Here is a 19,936-nt window from a genome sequence, read left to right as displayed (position 1 = left end):
CGGCTCAATTGCAACCGCTTTGGTCAAACCGAAGGCTTTCGGAAATGGATCCCTGCATCACATCAATTGAATCGAAATGAGGCGCGGTCCACAATAAACGACGAAAGTTGGTCATCACGGAGAAGTAAATTCACGCTCCAAATAGCGCGCAAATGATCCTTGACTGCTACGGGAAACGCATTACTGGCAAGAAGCGATAAAGCAAATAACCTCTTATCTTGAATCACTTCAATTATTTGCGCAAAAGGTTCCAAGTTGAGAAGGAGTTACTATTTACAGAAGGCAAGTTTTTCTGTATTGAATATATAATACCGCTTCAAAGGTCTTTGAAAATGTTTTTTTTTTTAAAAAATATAATCAGGCATTTATTAACATTCTCTCTCTCTATGTATGTCTTGAAAACACTTGAATAAAGAGTGCGAAAAAATGTGTTCATTAGTCATGAATGAAGGAACTTGACTTGACTTAACAGGATCATTCTAGAAACTTCCAAAAAATAAAAGCCACCTCATCTGCAGTAGCATGTTTTATTTGTGAAGATCAATGGAGCGCTGGACCAATTCCGCAACGTCACTTCTTACATTATTGCAGCAGTATCACAGTGCACCTTCGAGAGCCGTCGTGTCCGATGAAATGGCAAAAAACGGGTCATGTGCAGAAGACTAAACTCAAGGAAGTGATCATCTCACAGTTTTGTTCCAAATACTTCCTGGAACTTTTGGCCTAGGCACTTGGTGTGCTGTTGCTGTCAAATTAATTGCTCCCAAGTAGCCTGTAACAGCACACGCAAAAGCTTTTTATTTATTTATTTTTTTTCGGAAGTCGGGACTCACTGTGCAAACTTTAAAGCCGGTGCAAAGATTTTTAAAGTGCCCATAAGGTTAAAGAGAAAGTCAACCCCAACACGTTCTTTACCAAAAACATGTTCTAGGCAGCCCCGCCCGTCAAGGCGCATAGAACACGACAGGTCGAGAAATGTTGGTGGTTGACTTCCCTCTTCTAAGGTGAAATGATAAAAGAGTTGGACGTTACAATTTGTCCAGGTAGTTGTCCAGAGCGGGGATGCCTTCCTTGAGACCTTTACGCTTCCTAATTTCACCAACCACTTGGAAGGGTTTGCTGGCGGGGTCTTTAGGGTCGCCTTGGAGAATTTGCCAGTGGTCAAACACGCATTGTGGAAAGGCTTGGCCTCCAGTGTTACTGCGCAGGTCAGCGGTGAAGCCTTGGAAAGAAAGAACAATTCGCATTTCAGCCACCCAAAATTATTTGAGGGGGCTCAATGGCTGTCCCTCGTAAATAGAGGTCTACTGTCAATGTTTTGTTTTTTAAGGGGGGGGGGGCATTGACACGTTCCCTGACAAAAACGCTTACCGAAGGATTCGTTGACGGGCAGGTAAGCTTTGACCACAAACATGGGGGTTCCGATCACTTGAGATTCCTCAAACACGTGACCTCGCTTCCTGTTCAGAACACCGTAGATCCCGCCCACCACTGCTTCAGGGCACTGAATGGGGGAGTAAAAAAGAAATCACAGCATCAAACAACATTTGCGGGGAATATTTCTCCCGTGAAATTGTTCGGCTTGCGGTCGTGCAAGGAGATGTTAAGATTCGTCGTCCCATCGGATTTCTGCCCGTTTGTGGCCTAATCTTCACGACGCCTTTGCGAATCAGTTGCACTGCTGGCCCATCTAACCCTCGGAACGTAAATGGGACCAATGACAGCATCAAACAACATTTGCGGGGAAAGTCAATGAGAATATTTGTCCCGTGAAATTGTTCGGCTTGCGGTCGTGCAAGGAGATGTAAAGATTTGTCGTCCGATGGGATTTCTGCCTGTTTGTGGCCTAATCTTCACGACGCCTTTGCGAATCAGTTGCGCCGCTGGCCCATCTAACCCTCGGAACGTAAATGGGACCAATGACAGCATCAAACAACATTTGCGGGGAAAGTCAATGAGAATATTTATCCCGTGAAATTGTTCGGCTTGCGGTCGTGCAAGGAGATGTTAAGATTCGTCGTCCCATCGGATTTCTGCCCGTTTGTGGCCTAATCTTCACGACGCCCATCTAACCCTCGGAACATAAATGGGACCGTTTCCTTTGAAGAGGCAAACTTGAATTTGAATGCGGCCACACCTGAATCTCCACCAGGTACACGGGCTCCATGAGGCGAGGCTGAGCAGTGAGCTGGCAGGCGTACAGAACCCTGCGGGCCGTGGGAATGATCTGTCCTCCGCCGCGGTGGATGGCGTCGGCGTGCAGCGTCACGTCGTGGATGTCGAAGCGGACCGCGCGCATGTTCTCCTCACACAGCGCACCCTGTAGAATGAGCACGTTGCCGTCAAGACGTTTCGCTCGTGAATTTAATTCAATTTGATGGCTATTGTGTTGCATTTTTTTTTTTGGGTGTCTGCGTGTTGTGGCTACCTGGGAGCAGGATAATGCAGATACACGGATATAAACGGAGAACCGGTAGCAATATAACTTTGCTGAGGATAGCAAATATACATGTGTGAGTATTATGTCCGTTTACGTGTGCTGCTCCACCGTAGGTGTTAAAAGTTGCAAATATGTGGAATAATGCTATACTGGGGGCTGAGGGGGGCGGGGCACTGTACACACACAATTAATGGATCAATTGGCTTTGCAGTAAATTCACTGACGGCCACCTCTTTAGTCGCCCACTGGAACCCAGCCACCACGCTGTCCTTAATCTCGTTGAGGTACTGGACCCCCTTTGTCACGTCGATGAGTAAGTTGGGCCCGGTTCCGTCGGGACCAAAGCACCAGATCTTCCTCGCTTCGGTCACCTCCCACTCATACTTGTCGGCCAGGTAGCGAGCGCGAGCCTTCAGCTCCTGACGGGCCGTGACGTCTCCTTTCTCAATGTCTTCGGCCAGGCCGTCCGGGAAAGGACGAGACTTCATGAAGAGGCGGTTGTGTTTGTTGGGAGACTTGGAGAGACACATCTGGTCCGATTCCTCCGTCACTGTCTCTCTGTAAGACACGACTGGGTCTGATTTCTGGGGGGGAAAAAAAAGGGGGGGGAGAATGTAGATTACAATAAAGCAAGTGTCAATGAAAGCGGCATCGTATTATCTTTATTAAGGCAGACTCGGATCCGTCGGATCTCATTTGATGACGGGCGTGGCTCCCTCACCTTCAGTGGAATGCAGGCGTGGTCCTCCTCCAAGTCCTTCAGGCAGATCTCCAGGTGCAGCTCCCCGGCTCCTGCGATGATGTGCTCGCCGGACTCTTCGATGATGCACTGCACCATGGGGTCGGACTTGGCCAGGCGCTTCAGGCCCTCCACCAGCTTGGGTAAGTCGGCCGGGTTCTTGGCCTCCACGGCAACTCTGACCACCGGACTGACGCTGAATTTCATCACCCTCATGTTGTGGGCCTGCGAGGGCGCACAGTCGCTGAGCTGAAGCATGACTTGGGTTTGTAAGGTTAAAAAAAAAATAGTAATGGGTGGATTATCTACAGAGTAGATGAAAAAACATGCACTCGACAGAGAAATAATGATCAAAGAAAATTATTTCTCATTTCTGTTTTTCCATTTACCGTGCATACTTGTTTTAGTCGGTGCATTGTAAAACGTCGCTCCAAATGAACAGCCAAACGCGGAGGACTTTATATCTAACCTTTAAACACTCAAGACCGGTCAACCCGTCAAAACGGGATATATTTCATCAAACCAAAGCGCCATCATTTTCTCACACGAAGGTATAAAATGTTGGGTTCTGTTACCGTTGAGGAATTTAGCAAAACAAAATGGCTACCTCGCTAGCTAGCCTCCGTGCTACAACACACGATCTATTTGAGGGTTTCAATCACTTTGCCTCGCCCCAAATGGGCGCCTTTAAGAGTTTTTGCCACTTGGAAGTAGACGTGACGTCACGGTGAAAAAGGTCGACGGAAGAAACCATTTGGATTTGAACCAGGCAGTACTTGTTCAAAAGTGGTGATGGTCCCCGTCTTAACCAGGAACTGGTCGACTCCGACGAGGCCTACGATGTTGCCACATGGAACATCTTCAATCGGCTCCACGTATCTTCCCATCATTAGGATGGTCCTAGATCAGAACATGAACAACACATTGAGAAGGTCTTACACTGTATTGAAATGTGGGGTTTTTTTTGGGGGGGGGGCGGGGGGTATAAATTCACTCCTCACCTTTGAATAGGCTTGACATAAAGATCCTCTTTCTTCCCAGGGGTGAAGTTTGGCCCCATGATGCGCACCTTCTGGCCGGTGGACACGCATCCAGAAAAGACGCGGCCAAATGCGTAAAAGCGACCCTTGTCGCTGGTTGGGACCATCTTGGAGATATACATCATCAGGGGACCTTTGGGATCACAATTCTTAACACCTGTAAAATCACAACAGGATGTCAGAATGGTCTTCACGCGCGCGTATCGTAAGGCGGAGGTTGCCCAAGTGCGCTCCTCCGGAGCTCCTTAATCCAGCCTCGTTATCGCGCTTTGCTAAGCACGGTCAATATTTTGTGCACGTTTGATGAGTGGCAATCTCCAACTGACCCATGGCGGCTTCGTCATCTCCCGGGCCCTCGTAGAGCAGCTCGCAGCGGTATTTCTGAGCGGTGACAGGCGAGGGCAGGTGGATGGTGATCATCTGGAGCAGGGCCTCTCCGGCCGGCAGCCAGCGACGCATCACCGCCTTCAGCAGAGGCTTGCCTTCCTTTTCTTTGTCCTCCGAATCCAGCTTGATGTCCAGCTTCTCGATGAGTTTGGCCGTCTCCTCCTTCTTAAAATTCATGATGGCGTCAAACACCTGGACGGACGGAGGCAAAATTGCAGACGCGCTCTCAATGGGAGGTTCTTGGGTGCCTTATTTGAACGAGGCCTTTGTGAGGCATTCGGAGAGCAGCCGTTCAACCTTAAAGATCGGATCCAAAACGAACTGGCAAAAAGAGCGAGGATATTTCTGGCCGTCAGCACCGATAGCCGTCTTGGTGAACTTGCCGGTGCTCGGATCAACATATCTGCAAGTCGCAACATGAATGATTAAATATGGCGGCGGCTTGAGAACTCATCCACTTTTTCTATATCCGTTTATTCCGTTTGACCTTTCTCCCCACAGTTTCTTCATCATGTCTTCTACTTTCTTGCACCTCTCCGCCGGACTCATCTGAGCTTCGCCTTTGGCAGCAAACTTGGCCACGTACATCTCGGCAAACTGCTTCAATGTGAAAGCCCAGCCGTGCAGGCCCGAGCCGAAGCCCACCGTGCCGATAACGGGGTCAATCTGAGGACAAAAGACGCCATCCGGAATGAGCCACGGGACCAAAGTGTCTTTGGGGTCCCCGACTTACCAGGATGTTGCCCATGGGTCCCCCCTCATCCTCTCCATAGGTGGAAATGATGACGTTGACGTTCTCGATGATACGCTGGAAGGTCCTAAAGAGCTCGTCGGTCTCCAGCTGAAGTTCCAGCAGAGCCCGGTCCATTTTGTTCATCATCAGAACCGGCTTGATGCGCTCGGCGATGGCCTGCCGCAGTACCGTCTCCGTCTGCACGCAAACCCCTGCCCGGAGGAAATAAGAGATGAGCCTAACCGGAGGGGGGAGGGGGGAATGTTTGAAGGAAGATTACCAGAGACGCAGTCCACCACCACCAAGGCGCCATCGGTCACCCTGAGGGCCGCCGTAACCTCGGACGAAAAGTCAACGTGACCCGGAGAATCGATGAGGTTGATGAGGAAGCCGTTGCCGTCTTTGCACTGCTTGATGAAGGCCAAGTCTTTGTCATCCAGCTCATAGTATAAGGAGATGGCCCTGCAAGAACGGGAAAGATGGACGCCGCTTCATTTTTATAGCTAAAACCCCGTCGTGACAAATATGCTTTGTCACTTTTGTGTTTATTCCATTGAGACCAAAAGAGCTTGAAGGCAACATACGTCGATTTGATGGTGATGCAGCGCTCTTGCTCGTCTTTGCGCGTGTCTGTGAAACGAGTCTCTCCGGCGCGGGATGAAGCGATGATGCCCGCCTTGGATACCAGCGAGTCCGTCAGCGTGGACTTGCCGTGATCCACGTGGGCGATCACGGACATGTTCCTGATGTTGGACTTCTTGTCCATGATGGCTCGGATCTGGTCCACCGTGAAGTTAACCTGGTGAGGGATCATTAACCTTAAGCGTCACTACAAATGGAAGCGCGTGTCATTCCCGGTCTCTTCATTCACGTCCGCTAGGTCTGCAACCGTTACAGGTTGAGTTATAAAAAGAAAGTCATTTTGAAACTGAATCTATCAGGCTGGCAATGAGGACTAAGGCAAACGTTGGACTTTAGGATACTGTCAACACACTTTTGCCGTCTGAGCGGCCGTAACAATTTGTAGTCAATGCTAACAGGGAAAAAAAAATGACTATATATATACAGGACTCGCTCTCAATGTTTTATTATACTACACAGAGTATTGTTGTTGTTTTCTCACACGTGCACAATGTCATGTTAAATCATCTCGATTGTAACTTTTTCCTTAACAAAAATAATAATCACCGTCAGGGATGGCAATGTAACTGTAAATGTTATCTGCAGTTAGTGAATTGAATCTGTGTGGAATTGGGACGTACTCTAGGTTTGGGTATAGTCGGCTCATTATATGATTATATACACATAACAAAATGATTTACTTTTGACATCAGATTGCTTCCAAAACTGCTTGTAATATCTTTGTTATTTAAAAAAAAGACGACAATATGATGACATTATTACAATTAAAATGGAGTATTATTATCCAAAATTGGGCGTAGTATTTACTAATGTGCAAGTGTCCCGAATTATGTGGCACAAATAAACGAGGTAAAACGTCCGCATTTAGTCAATACATTAACTTTATTTAGCCCGCATCCCGCTCATTAAGTCTCATTTTAATGGGCGAAATTTCATGCGCAGTACATGCTACTTCCTGTATTTATGCAACCGGCTTTTAAATCACGTTACGTGTTGATGCGGGGGAAGCCAGCGTCATCCCCGGATTCAGTTTTGTAATAACATGTTTATTGGATATGACGCCAAGCAACGGCATGTAAAAATAATGCTTTGCTATGGTCGTCAGTGCGGAAAGTAGGCCGAGGCTACAGCCTCGGATCGTTTAATTTTTTTTAATCACCGAATCCCCCACACAGGCGCACATATCGCCACACATTGGCACCCAAGTTCGCCACACACTCCCATGCCCTTACATATACACGCAAACACATACACGGGCTCTATACGCGCCTGTAGCGTTCATGCAACAGCAACCTAGAGGTTATTTTTGTAATCTAGCGACTGATGAGCCACGACAGATTGTTGAGTACGCACATGTTGACAACGCGAGTCGAAACAGACTCACCATGTTGACAATTTGGGTATCTTCGTCACGTTATTGCTTGCGGAACGGCCGCGATGGGAAAGTGCGTACGGAGACGCCGCAGTTGAGCCAGGCTGCGTAGAGGCGCTGGATCAGCAGAGGGCGCTAGCGTGCTCCTATTACGGCTGGCCTGGTTGTGAGGGGGGAAAAAGGCATCTGCGCCGAAGAAAAACAGAAACGTAACGCTTTCGTAACACTTTTGTTTTTGCTCTAATTTTCATGAGCATATTTCAAATCACAAAAGTTCTATTGATCGCAAGCACTGTTCATAAATCTATCTAAATTTGCTGAGATAATCCATCCACCTCACGCGGGTGTGGCACATCAAGATGCTGATCGGACAGCGTACCACTCATCATAGGTACTTATTAGGAAATGTTTTGCTGGTCAAACTTCGCTGGCACACGCTATTTTCTAACCGATCAGTAAGAGGAGTGAAAAAAAATCGAGTATTATTTATTGTCCGATTTGAAATCTGACACCCACCACTGATCTATTCTGAACCGTCTATTCTCTTGAGAGATCAGACCCTTGAACATCCGAACTGTTAAGAAAACTAAGTGTGCTAACAACATATTGCCTTCTGGTTATCCTTTGTATGATTTAAAAATATATATGTTTGGACAGCAACGTCGATTTCATGCATTTACGCCAAACTTCTCGAACGTGATGGACCTGTCTTGGCTTAAAAAGTGCTGCATTTGCAGACCTCCACCAGGTGAGGGCAGAGCAGGACAGAAATTGTGGCGTGAAAAAAAAGTGCAGAAGCAGTGAGAAAGGGCGTTCTTGCGATCTCGCGAGAACAAGGGGAACTGAAAAACAGTACAACTGAGAATTTTCCTGATGGCACACAATTGAATTTCACATAAAGTGAAGATGTCTTCATCGGCCGAACACCGGAAAGCCAGTCAATCAAATCTGAAAATGTCTTCCGTAGTTCGTGCCATTTCTTTCTTTCTCTCTCTCTCTGAAATGTTACAAAATACTTGACTGAGTGGATACTATTCAAACACAGAAAAAGTAGGTATGAGAAAATATGAGCCATTTACAATTTGGGTAACATTACAGTGTGGGGTGGCCATCGGGAATTTCGGGAAAATACGTACATTTTCCCAAAGGCAAGTGTATTTCTGGGCCAATCCCGGACATCAGGGTCAGCTCAATAAAATACCAAAAAATAAAAATAAAAATAAATCAAGAATCTGACATTTTGAATGCAGGTCGTACTGTTTTTTAGAGGGCTGATATTGGCCCAATATCCTATATCAATATGGAATAGGGACACCCCGACAGACAAACAATGATTTTGCACACATTTTGCAGCATGACGTGCATTTCATGGCTGTTAATGATAATTCATGCGGTTGCTGGCCTTGGTGTTTATTATTAATATAGCCATTTTTTTCTCTAATTTAACAACTCATTCTGAAGCCTCTGTGGTACTATCTTTGCTGAATTGCTATTCTAAAATCATTTAAGGGCGCACATAGATCCATAAGAAAACTGAGATTGTGCATGCAGCACAAGATTAATTATCTGTTATTCTAGGTATTGAGAGATGTGCTTGGCATGTCCTTCTTAGGTCATATCTGCATGTACTTTGAGACGCTTCACTCTACAGATAGAGAAACAATAAAGATAGTAGAATCTTGTTATTATCCTTATTACAGTACTGATAATAAGTGGATTTTAAATGCAAGCTAATATATTTATGAGTGCCAGTAGACTGAATGATATTAATTAGTTCATTCAGTGGCCACATTAATATAATGAGATCGGGTTTGTGAAAGAGAAATGAAGGCCCCAGTTTTCTTTTAATACTTCTTTGCTTTCAAGTCTTTTTGAACACAAGTTCTCAATGAGAGATGTATTGCAGTGATATAAATTCTGTTCAGACTCGCGTGAGCTGTAAAATTGATGTTACATATCAAAGACTTGGAGTCATTTTTAATTGGTCATCCAAATTCAATAGAAAAAGTCACCCAAGCTGTAAAAATTGCGTTTTTAAAAGCAAAATAAAAAGTCATGAAATCTTACTTAATTTAGGGTAAATGATCTTCCACTGAACATGAAAATTTAACTTTTGCAAGATTTCACAAATAAATGACAAGAGTAAAGAGGTACCGGTAGTTGAAATTCTCTGATAGGGTGAATGTACCGGTAATTGTTATAATTATAATTAGTCCTACGCACGTTTTTTTTTCAACAAGCCATCTGGCCTGGTCTTATCTGATGTGCCATAGCATAGCGTGTTGTAAATTGGTGATGGTAGCGTAAAAAAAAAACTAAACTAAACAAAACATGCCCCTGGTAAAATATTTCCACATGCTTGCTGTGAATTTGGTGCATACAATGATATGAGTCGAATTGTCGGGAGCACACATATGTTGCCTGTACACGTTATTGGAGATTTAATTTGGGTTCGATTTTCGGGGGGGGGGGGGGTTGCAGTGGTGCACTGTTTGTGTTACTCTGATTTTTTTTTTTTCTAAATGAATTGTGTCACATGACAAGCATCGCATGCATAGGTGGTCTTGAAAACATTTCATTTTTTGAAGACAAGAGGGTGTTCATAACATTGGTTTATATATGACAAGAGTAACGATATGGGGAAAAAATGATTTAGCATTCAACCAAAGCTCATCAACGAAAACGTGGCACAACACTAATTTGTGCATGGAAACGTTCTGATCCTTCTTGCTCATCACGCTCAGATGACGAAAACACATTTTTGCAAGTGCACATGTTCGTGAGCATATTATGTAATTCCTGACTTAATTGGGTGTACCCTTAATAAAAGCATGAGACAGATGGCCTTTATGATGGCACTAAAGATAAGGAAAGACATGGTGTGTTCCCTCTGACTGAGAGAAGATTATCGTATACACGGATAGAAAAGAGAAAACAAAACTGTTGCTGGACTGAGTGAAATTCTAACATATGAACTGTAACTGGGGAGCAGAAGGGAATTTTTTGAACGCATTTGGAAAACAATGTGTTTGTTTGAGGACTCAACAGTGTAGTCCACCTGACACAGACTGTAAGAAGACGTAAAGACGCTCCAAAGTGAGTTCAGTGATTTGTTTATGAATATGCTGAAAACGTGAAAGACTGAGAATTGGGTAGTGCGGAAGGTGTTTTTCATCATTTCATTTTTCCAGATTTTTGCAGGGGAGGGGGGGTCACATTTTGGCGTCAATCATGTTCCCATCAGTGGCAATCTGGCGCAATCACAAGTTAATTCATATTTATTAGTCACTCCATCGCTACTAACATAGTGTGGAGTTAGCTAGCATGTTAGCTGTGCTTACATCCCAAAAAATGTATCTGCCTGTGATTACAGAACTTTCTAGTGTCAAAACATTTTGGTATTCAATGTAATGAAATTCAATGTATTATGTTGGAACACAAAGCCTTATGGGTATAAAATTAGCATTAGCATTAGCATTAGCATGAGCTCAAATCGTTTCATGTTAGCCACATACTGAAGCATGTGTGCCGCCAAACGGTTGACTCGTTCCTGAAAGTGCCTCTGTGCCGTGGACCCCACGACTTAGATGTACGTGAACACAACCAAGTAAGGAATGTGAAACCATAAGAATTTCCGGCCGCCTTGACAGAACATTTTGCTCAATGTGTTGTAATTGGTTTCCTGAACGTGGTTGACGAAACACGATTGGACACCGGTCAGCTGGGATGGGGGGGAAATGAGTGATATGGAACTTCAACTTTGTCCTCTGAATCATACTTAGACATTCTCCTAACGCTCAAGCCACAGAGGAGTGTATTGATCAGACCGAGTGTTTGGATTCTGCGTTCTTTCACTGATATTTCATCACCTTGTTGGATTATCAACACTGGGCACGGTTAGAGTGTGACAAGCTCGCCTTCAGGTTGAGAGGAGAGCCAAACTATTTTTGTCAGGTCTCGGCGGAGAACAAGTAAGTACACGGGTGACGGGTGGATTGAGCGCTGTATCTCAAGACAGTCATTTAATTTTTAGATTAAATACATATTGTATTAATTTTTTTTAAAGTGTGAAGCATTTTGATGCGAGAAATTTTGTTTATCAAAAATTGAGTCAAACATGAGCCTGGTAAAGTCATTGACAAGTGAGGTTTATTGCAGCTATAATCGCATAGAAGTAACTTTAGAAGTTGTATTTTTCATGTAGGTCAATGAATAGTAATCCCTTAGTAGTGAATGAGTATAAATACAACTTTTTAGATGAACGCGGAAAAGAAACAGAAGAATTATCTCATCTGTTTCTGAACAGTGGGTTAAAAAAAACTACGACAATATAGTTCTTAAAATTGCTTGAAACAGGTGTTTGCATTAAAAAACCCCAACAAAGTAATATTTTCCAAGATAAAGTTGTTATGATAATAAAGGAAAGGTTTAACATGGAAGAAAGTCATATTTTAATCTACTTTTTATTCAAGTGGATTTTATTTCACAAAGAGGCTATTTGATAAATTGCCCTAGACAGTATTTTCAGAACAATATGCCATTTGTTTAAAAAAAAAAAAGATTTTTGTCATAATGCACTTTAAAAAAAAAAAAATATATATATATATACATACTTATTTATATATTATTTTAATATTTTTTAAAAAGTCATGCAGGGTGTCAGATTTATATGATGATATGTGATATTCACATCACAGCATTTTAATTGCCCCAAAGCTAAGATAGGCAGTGATAATTGGTTTACGGTGTTCCCTCCCTACCTCACGGTTCGGTTTTCGCAGAGTCACGCGAGTGCGGATTTTCATTTGTGACCATAACTTGATGTATTGCAGTTTTACTTTTACCGTTTTAGCACGTCTTCTTGCTACTTTTCTTTCTGAACAATGACAATGTACTTGGCATAGCACTGGTTCTCAATTTCCTCTATTCAGGTGAAAGCTGGGATGGATCTCATTGATCTGCTGTTCAGGACCAAAGATGAACCCGGCCACGGCAAGACACCTTGGACCATCAGTATGTGTGACGTAAGTACACTGCTCATTCTGTAGTGCACCTCTGAATATAGGCGCTCTGAGAGGACTCCGCTAAATGTAATGTGAATGAAGGGCATGTGCTATAACTGCGTTCTCCTACGTAGCTGCGTCGCAAGGCACCACTGCACTGTGTCACAAGTGTCGTACGATGTTTCATGTTTTTATGGAATTAAATACCATGAAAAAAATATTTTTTGGGGGGAAGCTGGAACAGATTAATGACATTTCCATTCATTTCAATGGGGAATGATGATTTGTGATACGAAGGTGGTCATAGAAAGACTTAAACCTGTAAATCAAGGCACCACGGTATTTGGAATAGAACACCGAACAAAACAGCAGTGCAGAAAAGCAAAAAGCCATGACAAAAAGTCAATAAATCGTTGCAAGCCATGATGTATACAGGACGTTCTGCACATACTGACCTCCGCAGGCGCTGAGCCCAGAGGGAAAAAGTACGGAAGACTTTTTGGACTTACTGCTGGCTGGGAGCGAGTCTTCCTCAGGTCCGACGTCCCCCCCGTGGTCACCCTGCACCCTGGACAGCGAAATGTGCGAGGAGCCATTGGCAGACAGCCTCCGACTGCCTTCCTGCACTTCATCTCCAGGCTTGGACATGCCGCTGCCTCACCTCACATGCGTGCAGCTTCCACCCTACAAGCGTGAAAACGAGATCACGTCCGATGTTTCCATTGATCTGGGTAGGATTTAGTTTCTAATTCACGAGTGATGATGACGTTTAAATATTTGCTTATAATCTGCTGTTGGACAAAAAAAAAAGGCCCACAATTTGTCTCATATCAACGTAAGAGATTACAAATAGACGAGCATTTACCCCTGCGTGCTGTAGAACAGGGGTGTCGAACTCATTTCTGTCGCAGGCCGTTTTGTAGTTACGTCCTCCCTCATAGGGCCGTCGTCACGGTGAAAGCAAATCAGTGGTTCATCGTTTCATCGTATTATTATGCATACGCAACAAGTGAATGCATGACTAGTTCTGAAGACGGAAATTGTGTCGACAGGCTGGGAGTCTGACAGCATCCAGGAAAAACTGGGAATGGCATATTACCTCGCATCGAATCAAAGTACCACCACTTCGTCCAGTCAGACGCTCACGGTGAAGGACTTGCTCTTATCCAATCTCGGAGAGAAGGTAAGCGGAGAAACTGTACAGTATTCCTCTGAATAGTTTCCTTTCTGTCTACATGTGTTGCTCCACATTTTGCGTTCCAGTGCCTGTTGCTTCGTACATGGTATCACACTGCAACATTGATGCCATTCGTTAGCCTGTCTGTGGCATGAAGCTAAATGTTATTCAGTTTGACAGTAAATTTCAACTCGGGGGGGGGGGGGATATAACGTAAATTGAGTCACTCATGGGCGGCCCGGTAGTCCAGTGGTTAGCACGTCGGCTTCACAGTGCAGAGGTCCCGGGTTCGATTCCACCTCCGGGCTCCCTGTGTGGAGTTTGCTTGTTCTCCCCGGGCGTGCGTGGGTTTTCTCCGGGTGCTCCGGTTTACTCCCACATTCCGAAAACATGCGTGGCAGGCTGATTGAACACTCTAAATTGTGCCTAGGTGTGAGTTTGAGCGCGAATGCTTGTTCGTCTCTGTGTGCCCTGCGATTGGCTGGCAACCGATTCAGGGTGTCCCCCGCCTACTGCCCAAAGACAGCTGGGATAGGCTCCAGCACCCCCGCGACCCTAGTGAGGATCAAGCGGCTCGGAGGATGAATGAATGAATGAATGAATGAATGAATGAGTCACTCATATCTCAAGACAAGCAGCCCACAGACAAATGAAAAATGACCAAATAAAAATGTAATGATTCTAATCACATTATTTATGAAAGGAGGGAACATTTTTTCCTTCAAGAAGTCTCTCCGCCTGAAATCCAATTACAATTCCTTCCCCTTAGGTGCCCTTACAGGGCTTGTGCAGCAATACCCCATACCCTACAGTTGAATAAGAAAAGCTGGTTAAATCCAGCATAGTCCTCGGCTGAGCTGCCATTTCATCACGTTCTGTTTAATATGATAATTTCATATCTACTCTGTCTGACCCTTTTGATATCACAGAGAAACCCCCAGCATCCCCTGCAAGAGCTTGTTCTTAATGAGGACGAGAAGAAACTTCTGGCAAAAGAAGGCATTAACTTGCCAAGCGAGCTGCCTCTGTCCAAGGTGAACCAGGCACACCACACACACACACACAAGACACACACACGCGCGCACGCACGAATTGCCTCTGACGTTTGCTGCAACAACTTCACACATTTTTAATTATGTTTCTCTCAAGTGTGAAGAGCGCGTTTTGAAGAAGATCCGTCGGAAAATACGCAACAAGCGCTCGGCTCAAGAGAGCCGGAAAAAGAAGAGGGAATACGTGGATAGTCTGGAAGAAAGGTATGAGATGGTCTCTAAAGCTTACAAAAGTCACGCTCACCCACACCCACATATGAGCAATAAACTTCTCCTGCGGACCAAAAATCCTCATTTACCCCCCAAAAACACTCACACAGATGAAACTTGTTACACAAAAATGATACCAAATGACACGCACCATAAAAACTCTCATACAGATCAAAAACTGGAAAAAAAATCTTAAAAAGGAAGCGCATTAACCAAAAATTAACCTCTCACACAATAAAAATTGTCACACAAACAACAACAAATAAATTCACACGCGCTATAAAACCTCTCACACGATTAAACAAAAAAAAAATCTCTCGCGTACACCAAAAAGCCTGTCAATCTCACACCCTCACCTCCTTCTCATTCACACACACTAAAACGTCTTTGTTTCTCTTTCACTCTCTCGCTTCCTTATTATGAATGCTTATTTATATAATGCTGCTTCATTGTGGATAACCCTCATAATAGCGTGCACAAAGATCGAGAGGGCAAAATGTATTTTATGCTCTACCCACATGCCTGGTCACCCCCCCCCCCCCCCCCCCGTTTGAGAAAATGGTCAAATGCCCGCTCGTGTCACAGCGTATGATGCGTTGAAGATGTGCAAATGCATCACGTCATTCTGCAGGCACAAGTTCAAAGTACTGTAAATATAATCGCCTTGTACCAAAAAGCAACCTTTGACACCCACTAAACCTTATCGCCACCCGACCCCCCCCCCCCCCCCAATCTTTTTGCCATCAACCCATTCAGCTCAGTTCTTGCTCGGCATACTGCAAGAGAGTAATTGGGCTGAGACAAAGCCATCCCGGGGGGAGGGGGGGGGGGGGGGGGGGACAACAACAACACCACAGCTGGGTGTTGTTTGTTCTTGAATTGAATTTACTGATGTGTTACAATGTTGTTGCATCCTATCAACAGCATCGCACAAAAGTGAAAACGCGCTTCACACTTTTGTCCACGGAGCGTTCTTATGATACATTAAAGGACACTTTCCAACAATACAGTCAGTGTACACCTTGTACAACAGCGGAAATATAATCTCACTGTCCAAATAATTCAACACACAGCCAGCCATTCGTGTTTAAACTGCTGGCAGCAAAAGTGAGCACACCCCTAAGGGAAAATGTCCAAATTGGACAAGGTATAACAAAATATTGGCAACAAGGCGCAGGGATTTTCTTACTTTGGTGAGGTACTGTAACAATATTATATATTGGTGTCAATTTTTTTCGGGGGGGGGGGGGGGTTAAATAAATAATAGGCCCCCTTGCCGTTGCTTACCCTAGTCAGCATTTATTGGTATCATTTAGCAAGCCGTAAACAGAGAATATTGTCTGGCTGCTGTTATCAGTCTTGACTCAGCTCAGACATGGGGGGGTGGGGGTGGGGGTTATAATGGTGGATGACTCAGAGTGACGAGGAGAAACAAAAGAGGCTGAAGCAAAAAGAAAGAAGGGGCTGAGGGGTTGGAGTCATTCGAGATAACACTCCAACAGATATTGGCAAGGGAGGGGGAACAAAATAGGGCAGACGATGCATGATCCAATCACGAGATTTTGGATACCCTTTCTCTCATTGTCTCGCCTTTCCCTTCTTTAGGATGTCTGCATGCAGCGCTCACAACCTCCAGCTGCAGAGAAAGATCCACAGACTGGAGGAGACAAACACGTAAGATGAGCCCAACGTCATGACGGTTATTGGATCGACATCTAGTCGAGACAAAAAGTCACAACACACCTTCTCTCATTATTTTTGTGACCAAAAAAAAATAAAAAATCCCAGAGACCAAGATAAATATTTCCAAAACCTTTTCAACCTTAACCGTGACTCAGAATCTGTACAACCCAAATTAACACGCCCACTTTGAGTAGAAAGTACAAACTTCAGTTTTCATACATACGGGAGTATATACATATCAAAAGTCCTGAAAATACAGAGATACTAAAATCAACTTCCAAACTGATTTTTTAAAATTGATTTCCCACAAAGTTGTGATAAGAAAACATTTCTTTGGAAGCCTGCTTGCTCAATGTCATGGTCTTTGCTCAACAGCGCCCTGTTAGAGCAGCTGAGCCAGCTCCAAGCGCTTCTTCCCAACAGCTCCGGCAAAACAACGCAAAGGGGCACCTGCCTCTTGGTGAGTCCCGCCGCATTCTACATTCAATTCTCCGTATCGAGCTAAACGTTTGAAAAGCATCCGTGGCTACGTGCGGTGTGAAAAGTTAGCTTTTACTTTCTAATGGACTCCCCCCCCCCTCCTCCTCTGTAGGTTTTGCTTCTCTCCATCTCTCTCATTATTTCCTCAAATATGAAGCCGGATTCATACAGCCAACTGAGCCAAGAAGAGTACACAGAGACCTCAGGTGTGTATTTAGGAATGCAGGGTCGCCTATTTAAGAAGATCGGGGCTTCGGCGGAGACTCGATCCGCGTCTGAGGAATTCTATGATCACTTCACAGTCGTCGAAATCGTGAATATGACACCAAAAAAAAAAAAAACGGCACTTAAACGGCAAAATACTTGTCACTCATCAGAGATGCTGACAGTTGGCGGTCAGAAGTTTTGCGCTGAGCCACCGAACAGAGGACGGAAAAATGTTGAGTAATGTGACATCTGATTGGTTAAAAAAAAAAAGCTCCTCAATCTTTTAATTTAAAGAGCACTTAGCAACAGCAGCTGTAAAAAAGAAAAGTCACTGAGTGGGAGCGAATGGGAAATTACAGAGTCTGAAATCTGACTGGTCAAAAACAAAAAAAATCTAACACCCGCATTCACCTACCAAAAGCATGAAGCCAAATAAATGCTACGGATTGGATACAATACTTTCACACAATTTCACAGGACAATTTGGGTTCTAAATGTAGGCCAGTGCTTCTTGATAGTGTTTAGGTCAGCGGAGAAAACCCAATCGGCCCTGACTTTCTCTCCGTGTCTGTTCTCCCTCAGTGCCGTCACGCTCCCTGCAATCGGTCGCTGAAGTGGCAGAGGTCGCCGCGACACGGCCCGCCGTCTCCATCTCCGGGAGCACGTTGGGGGGACTCGGTCGTGTAGCGGAGCAGCTTTTGAAACGTCCGCCCAAGGGGAAGCTGCTAGCATCCCGGCAGCATGATCACAGGCCAAGGAAAGACTATTGATGTCTGCGAAGCCTCCGCAGGGGGAAAAAAAAGAAGAAAAAAAAAAAGACGCTACAAAGCAGAGACAGCATCCAAATGAGCGAGAGTCCGATTGCTTTCCAGCACGGCTTTCTCACGGAGGGCCATTGGAGTGGTTGTCATAACACACACACACACACACACGAGAATGTGTTCACGTTGATTGAGGTCAGGTGTCGCTTCGATTGTGCTTTGGAACATCTGCACCACGACCTGACAGCTTCTGGATCGGGATGATGACGGCACTGCTTGTTTTGCGGCACTACGATCCGTTTAGGAGAACTTTGTGATTTTTGGAACGGTCCAAATAAATCACAGCTTGAAAAAAAGTTAAGTACATTTGATTTCTTTTTTTTATACTCGAACTTAAATCTGTTTGACTTCTGTCCATTCAATCGGATTCGGTTCCGAGTCTGTTAAATGCCGAAACTTATTCCAAAGGTGACTTGAAAGAGCTGAACGGTTTGAATTTCTAATGGGAGCCATGTGGGCAAGGGCTCGTCGGAAATGAATAGGGAAATATTTGGTGAAAAATTAAAGCAATTCTAGTGACCGGAAGCCATTTTGCTTCCCAATAATAATAATTTGTGTGCAGCCATTAGTGAACTCTTTGCGCAGAAACCACAAAGAGCTTTTGTGTTATTTTTGTTCACGCTTTGCCTCATTAAAAGAGCGTGGGGTGGCATGTGGGGTATTTATCTGCAAATCAGTGCAGTGCACTCAACTCATCTTGAGAGAAAAATAATTTGGGGACTATAATGGCATGCTCAACTGCTGTGGAATGCTTTTGGGGAATACAAATGAGCAGGAAAAACAAACTACATCTTTTCATTTAGTCTGGTTGGAAAATGTCACGCGTGTCCATGTGACCTCGTCCCGTCCTTCCTGCATAACTGGACACGACAGCCCATTGAACGTGTCAATTAAAACGGAACCGTGTCTTGTAAGAAATGCAAACCATCAACCATCAAGCGCTCGGATTCTTCTGACGATAAATTCGTATGGACATTGCAAAACGTGACAGTCCAAAGGTGACGGTCTACAAATGCCAACCTTCAGAGTCTACTTTCACATCACGTGTAAAATAGGAATCATGATATTTGAATGTAAAACCAATGCGGGTGACCAATGAATGCAATCTTATGAGGAAAAAATGGACTATGCTGAAAGCAGTGATTCTAAAGTGCGAGTATAACTAAAGGTACGTGGGCTCCCTCTAGTGGTACGCAAAAGGATCACTGAATTGAATGATTGCATCATGTTACTGTACATTTTCTCAGTCGAGTTCAGTTGTATTTAACTTTTAAATACAATCCGGTTGCACTCAATCTATTAGAACTATTTGTTTCTAATTTATTTTGGTCCACTTTTAATTTAACTTGACGGACGTTTCACAACAGTAGATGACAATTTTGCACAGTTTAGCACATTAGCACAGTTGTCAAGTAAAACAAAGGAAGGAACCTCGGATTGTCACGTCGATTAAAACAAAGTAAAATGCCAACACGTTCAAAGTCGGACAAGTTTGACTACGTCAGACTCCAAAAGGGCACGGATGCTAGAAACAATGTATGTGCCGCGTTAGGAAGTAGAAAGTATGTCACGAGCGTCCAACTCACGAGCCCACCCGTGTCACCGCCACTCATAGCGCGTTTCATAGTTGAACATTTTGTCATAAAAACGTTCAAAAGGGGGCAGACAAAAGAGGAAACTGCTTTGAAAACAGCTGACGGAGAATATGTTAAATGCTCTTTCATTAGATGCTAGAAGCTACATAACCGACCAATTTTTTGAACGTTGAAACAATTTGGATGGTTCCCATTTCAGCCTCCTTGAGCATTGCGCCCCCACGTGACCAAAAGGTGCATATGAGCGAGTATAAAAGGCTTCGAGTGGCGCGAGCATCCCTCCTGCAGACGCGAGGCAGGAGGCGGCTGCAACACTTGTGAATGCTCCCCTAGTTAGGCTGTCACCAAGAAACTC

The 19,936-nt window shown here is 44.4% G+C and overlaps 2 protein-coding genes across 3 annotated transcripts; one reads left to right on the top strand and one right to left on the bottom strand.

Moving 5' to 3' along the window:
• Window positions 1-350: 350 nt before the first annotated feature.
• eef2b (eukaryotic translation elongation factor 2b) lies at window positions 351-13,006 on the bottom strand. The gene is made up of 15 exons (XM_052088228.1): window positions 12,866-13,006; window positions 7,366-7,513; window positions 5,924-6,138; window positions 5,620-5,801; window positions 5,340-5,551; window positions 5,094-5,272; window positions 4,904-5,009; window positions 4,546-4,798; window positions 4,181-4,376; window positions 3,956-4,079; window positions 3,162-3,404; window positions 2,671-3,024; window positions 2,138-2,320; window positions 1,372-1,504; window positions 351-1,222 (listed from the first exon to the last, which is right to left on the bottom strand). The coding sequence occupies exons 2-15, from the start codon at window positions 7,366-7,368 to the stop codon at window positions 1,029-1,031; spliced, it is 2,577 nt and encodes an 858-aa protein (XP_051944188.1). The 5' UTR covers window positions 7,369-7,513; window positions 12,866-13,006; the 3' UTR covers window positions 351-1,028.
• On the top strand, window positions 10,853-17,957 carry LOC127616575 (cyclic AMP-responsive element-binding protein 3-like protein 3-A). 2 transcript variants are annotated; one of them, XM_052088234.1, is made up of 10 exons: window positions 10,853-11,324; window positions 12,285-12,377; window positions 12,820-13,087; window positions 13,409-13,539; window positions 14,463-14,567; window positions 14,683-14,789; window positions 16,401-16,469; window positions 16,854-16,938; window positions 17,071-17,164; window positions 17,748-17,957. In XM_052088234.1, exons 2-10 carry the CDS (start codon window positions 12,297-12,299, stop codon window positions 17,933-17,935), a joined length of 1,128 nt encoding a protein of 375 aa, XP_051944194.1. In that variant the 5' UTR covers window positions 10,853-11,324; window positions 12,285-12,296; the 3' UTR covers window positions 17,936-17,957. The 2 variants fall into 2 exon arrangements, with proteins under 2 accessions (XP_051944194.1, XP_051944193.1); XM_052088233.1 differs by lacking the exon at window positions 17,748-17,957 and having other exon boundaries at window positions 17,071-17,465.
• The last annotated feature ends 1,979 nt before the right edge of the window (window positions 17,958-19,936 follow it).

Source organism: Hippocampus zosterae, chromosome 15 (genome assembly GCF_025434085.1).
Source record: "Hippocampus zosterae strain Florida chromosome 15, ASM2543408v3, whole genome shotgun sequence".
Taxonomy (NCBI): Eukaryota; Metazoa; Chordata; class Actinopteri; order Syngnathiformes; family Syngnathidae; genus Hippocampus; species Hippocampus zosterae.
This window is presented reverse-complemented; position numbering and strand designations above follow the sequence as displayed.

Coding starts and splice junctions, on each gene's coding strand:
- eef2b (XM_052088228.1), bottom strand. Junction 5,552..5,619: donor GGTGGTGGACTGCGTCTCTG/GTAATCTTCCTT, acceptor TCCTCCGGGCAG/GGGTTTGCGTGCAGACGGAG. Junction 1,505..2,137: donor TGTACCTGGTGGAGATTCAG/GTGTGGCCGCAT, acceptor TCCCCCATTCAG/TGCCCTGAAGCAGTGGTGGG.
- LOC127616575 (XM_052088233.1), top strand. CDS start 12,297: ATGGATCTCATTGATCTGCTGTTCAGGACCAAAGATGAACCCGGCCAC. Junction 14,790..16,400: donor GTGGATAGTCTGGAAGAAAG/GTATGAGATGGT, acceptor TCCCTTCTTTAG/GATGTCTGCATGCAGCGCTC. Junction 16,470..16,853: donor AGACTGGAGGAGACAAACAC/GTAAGATGAGCC, acceptor TTTGCTCAACAG/CGCCCTGTTAGAGCAGCTGA.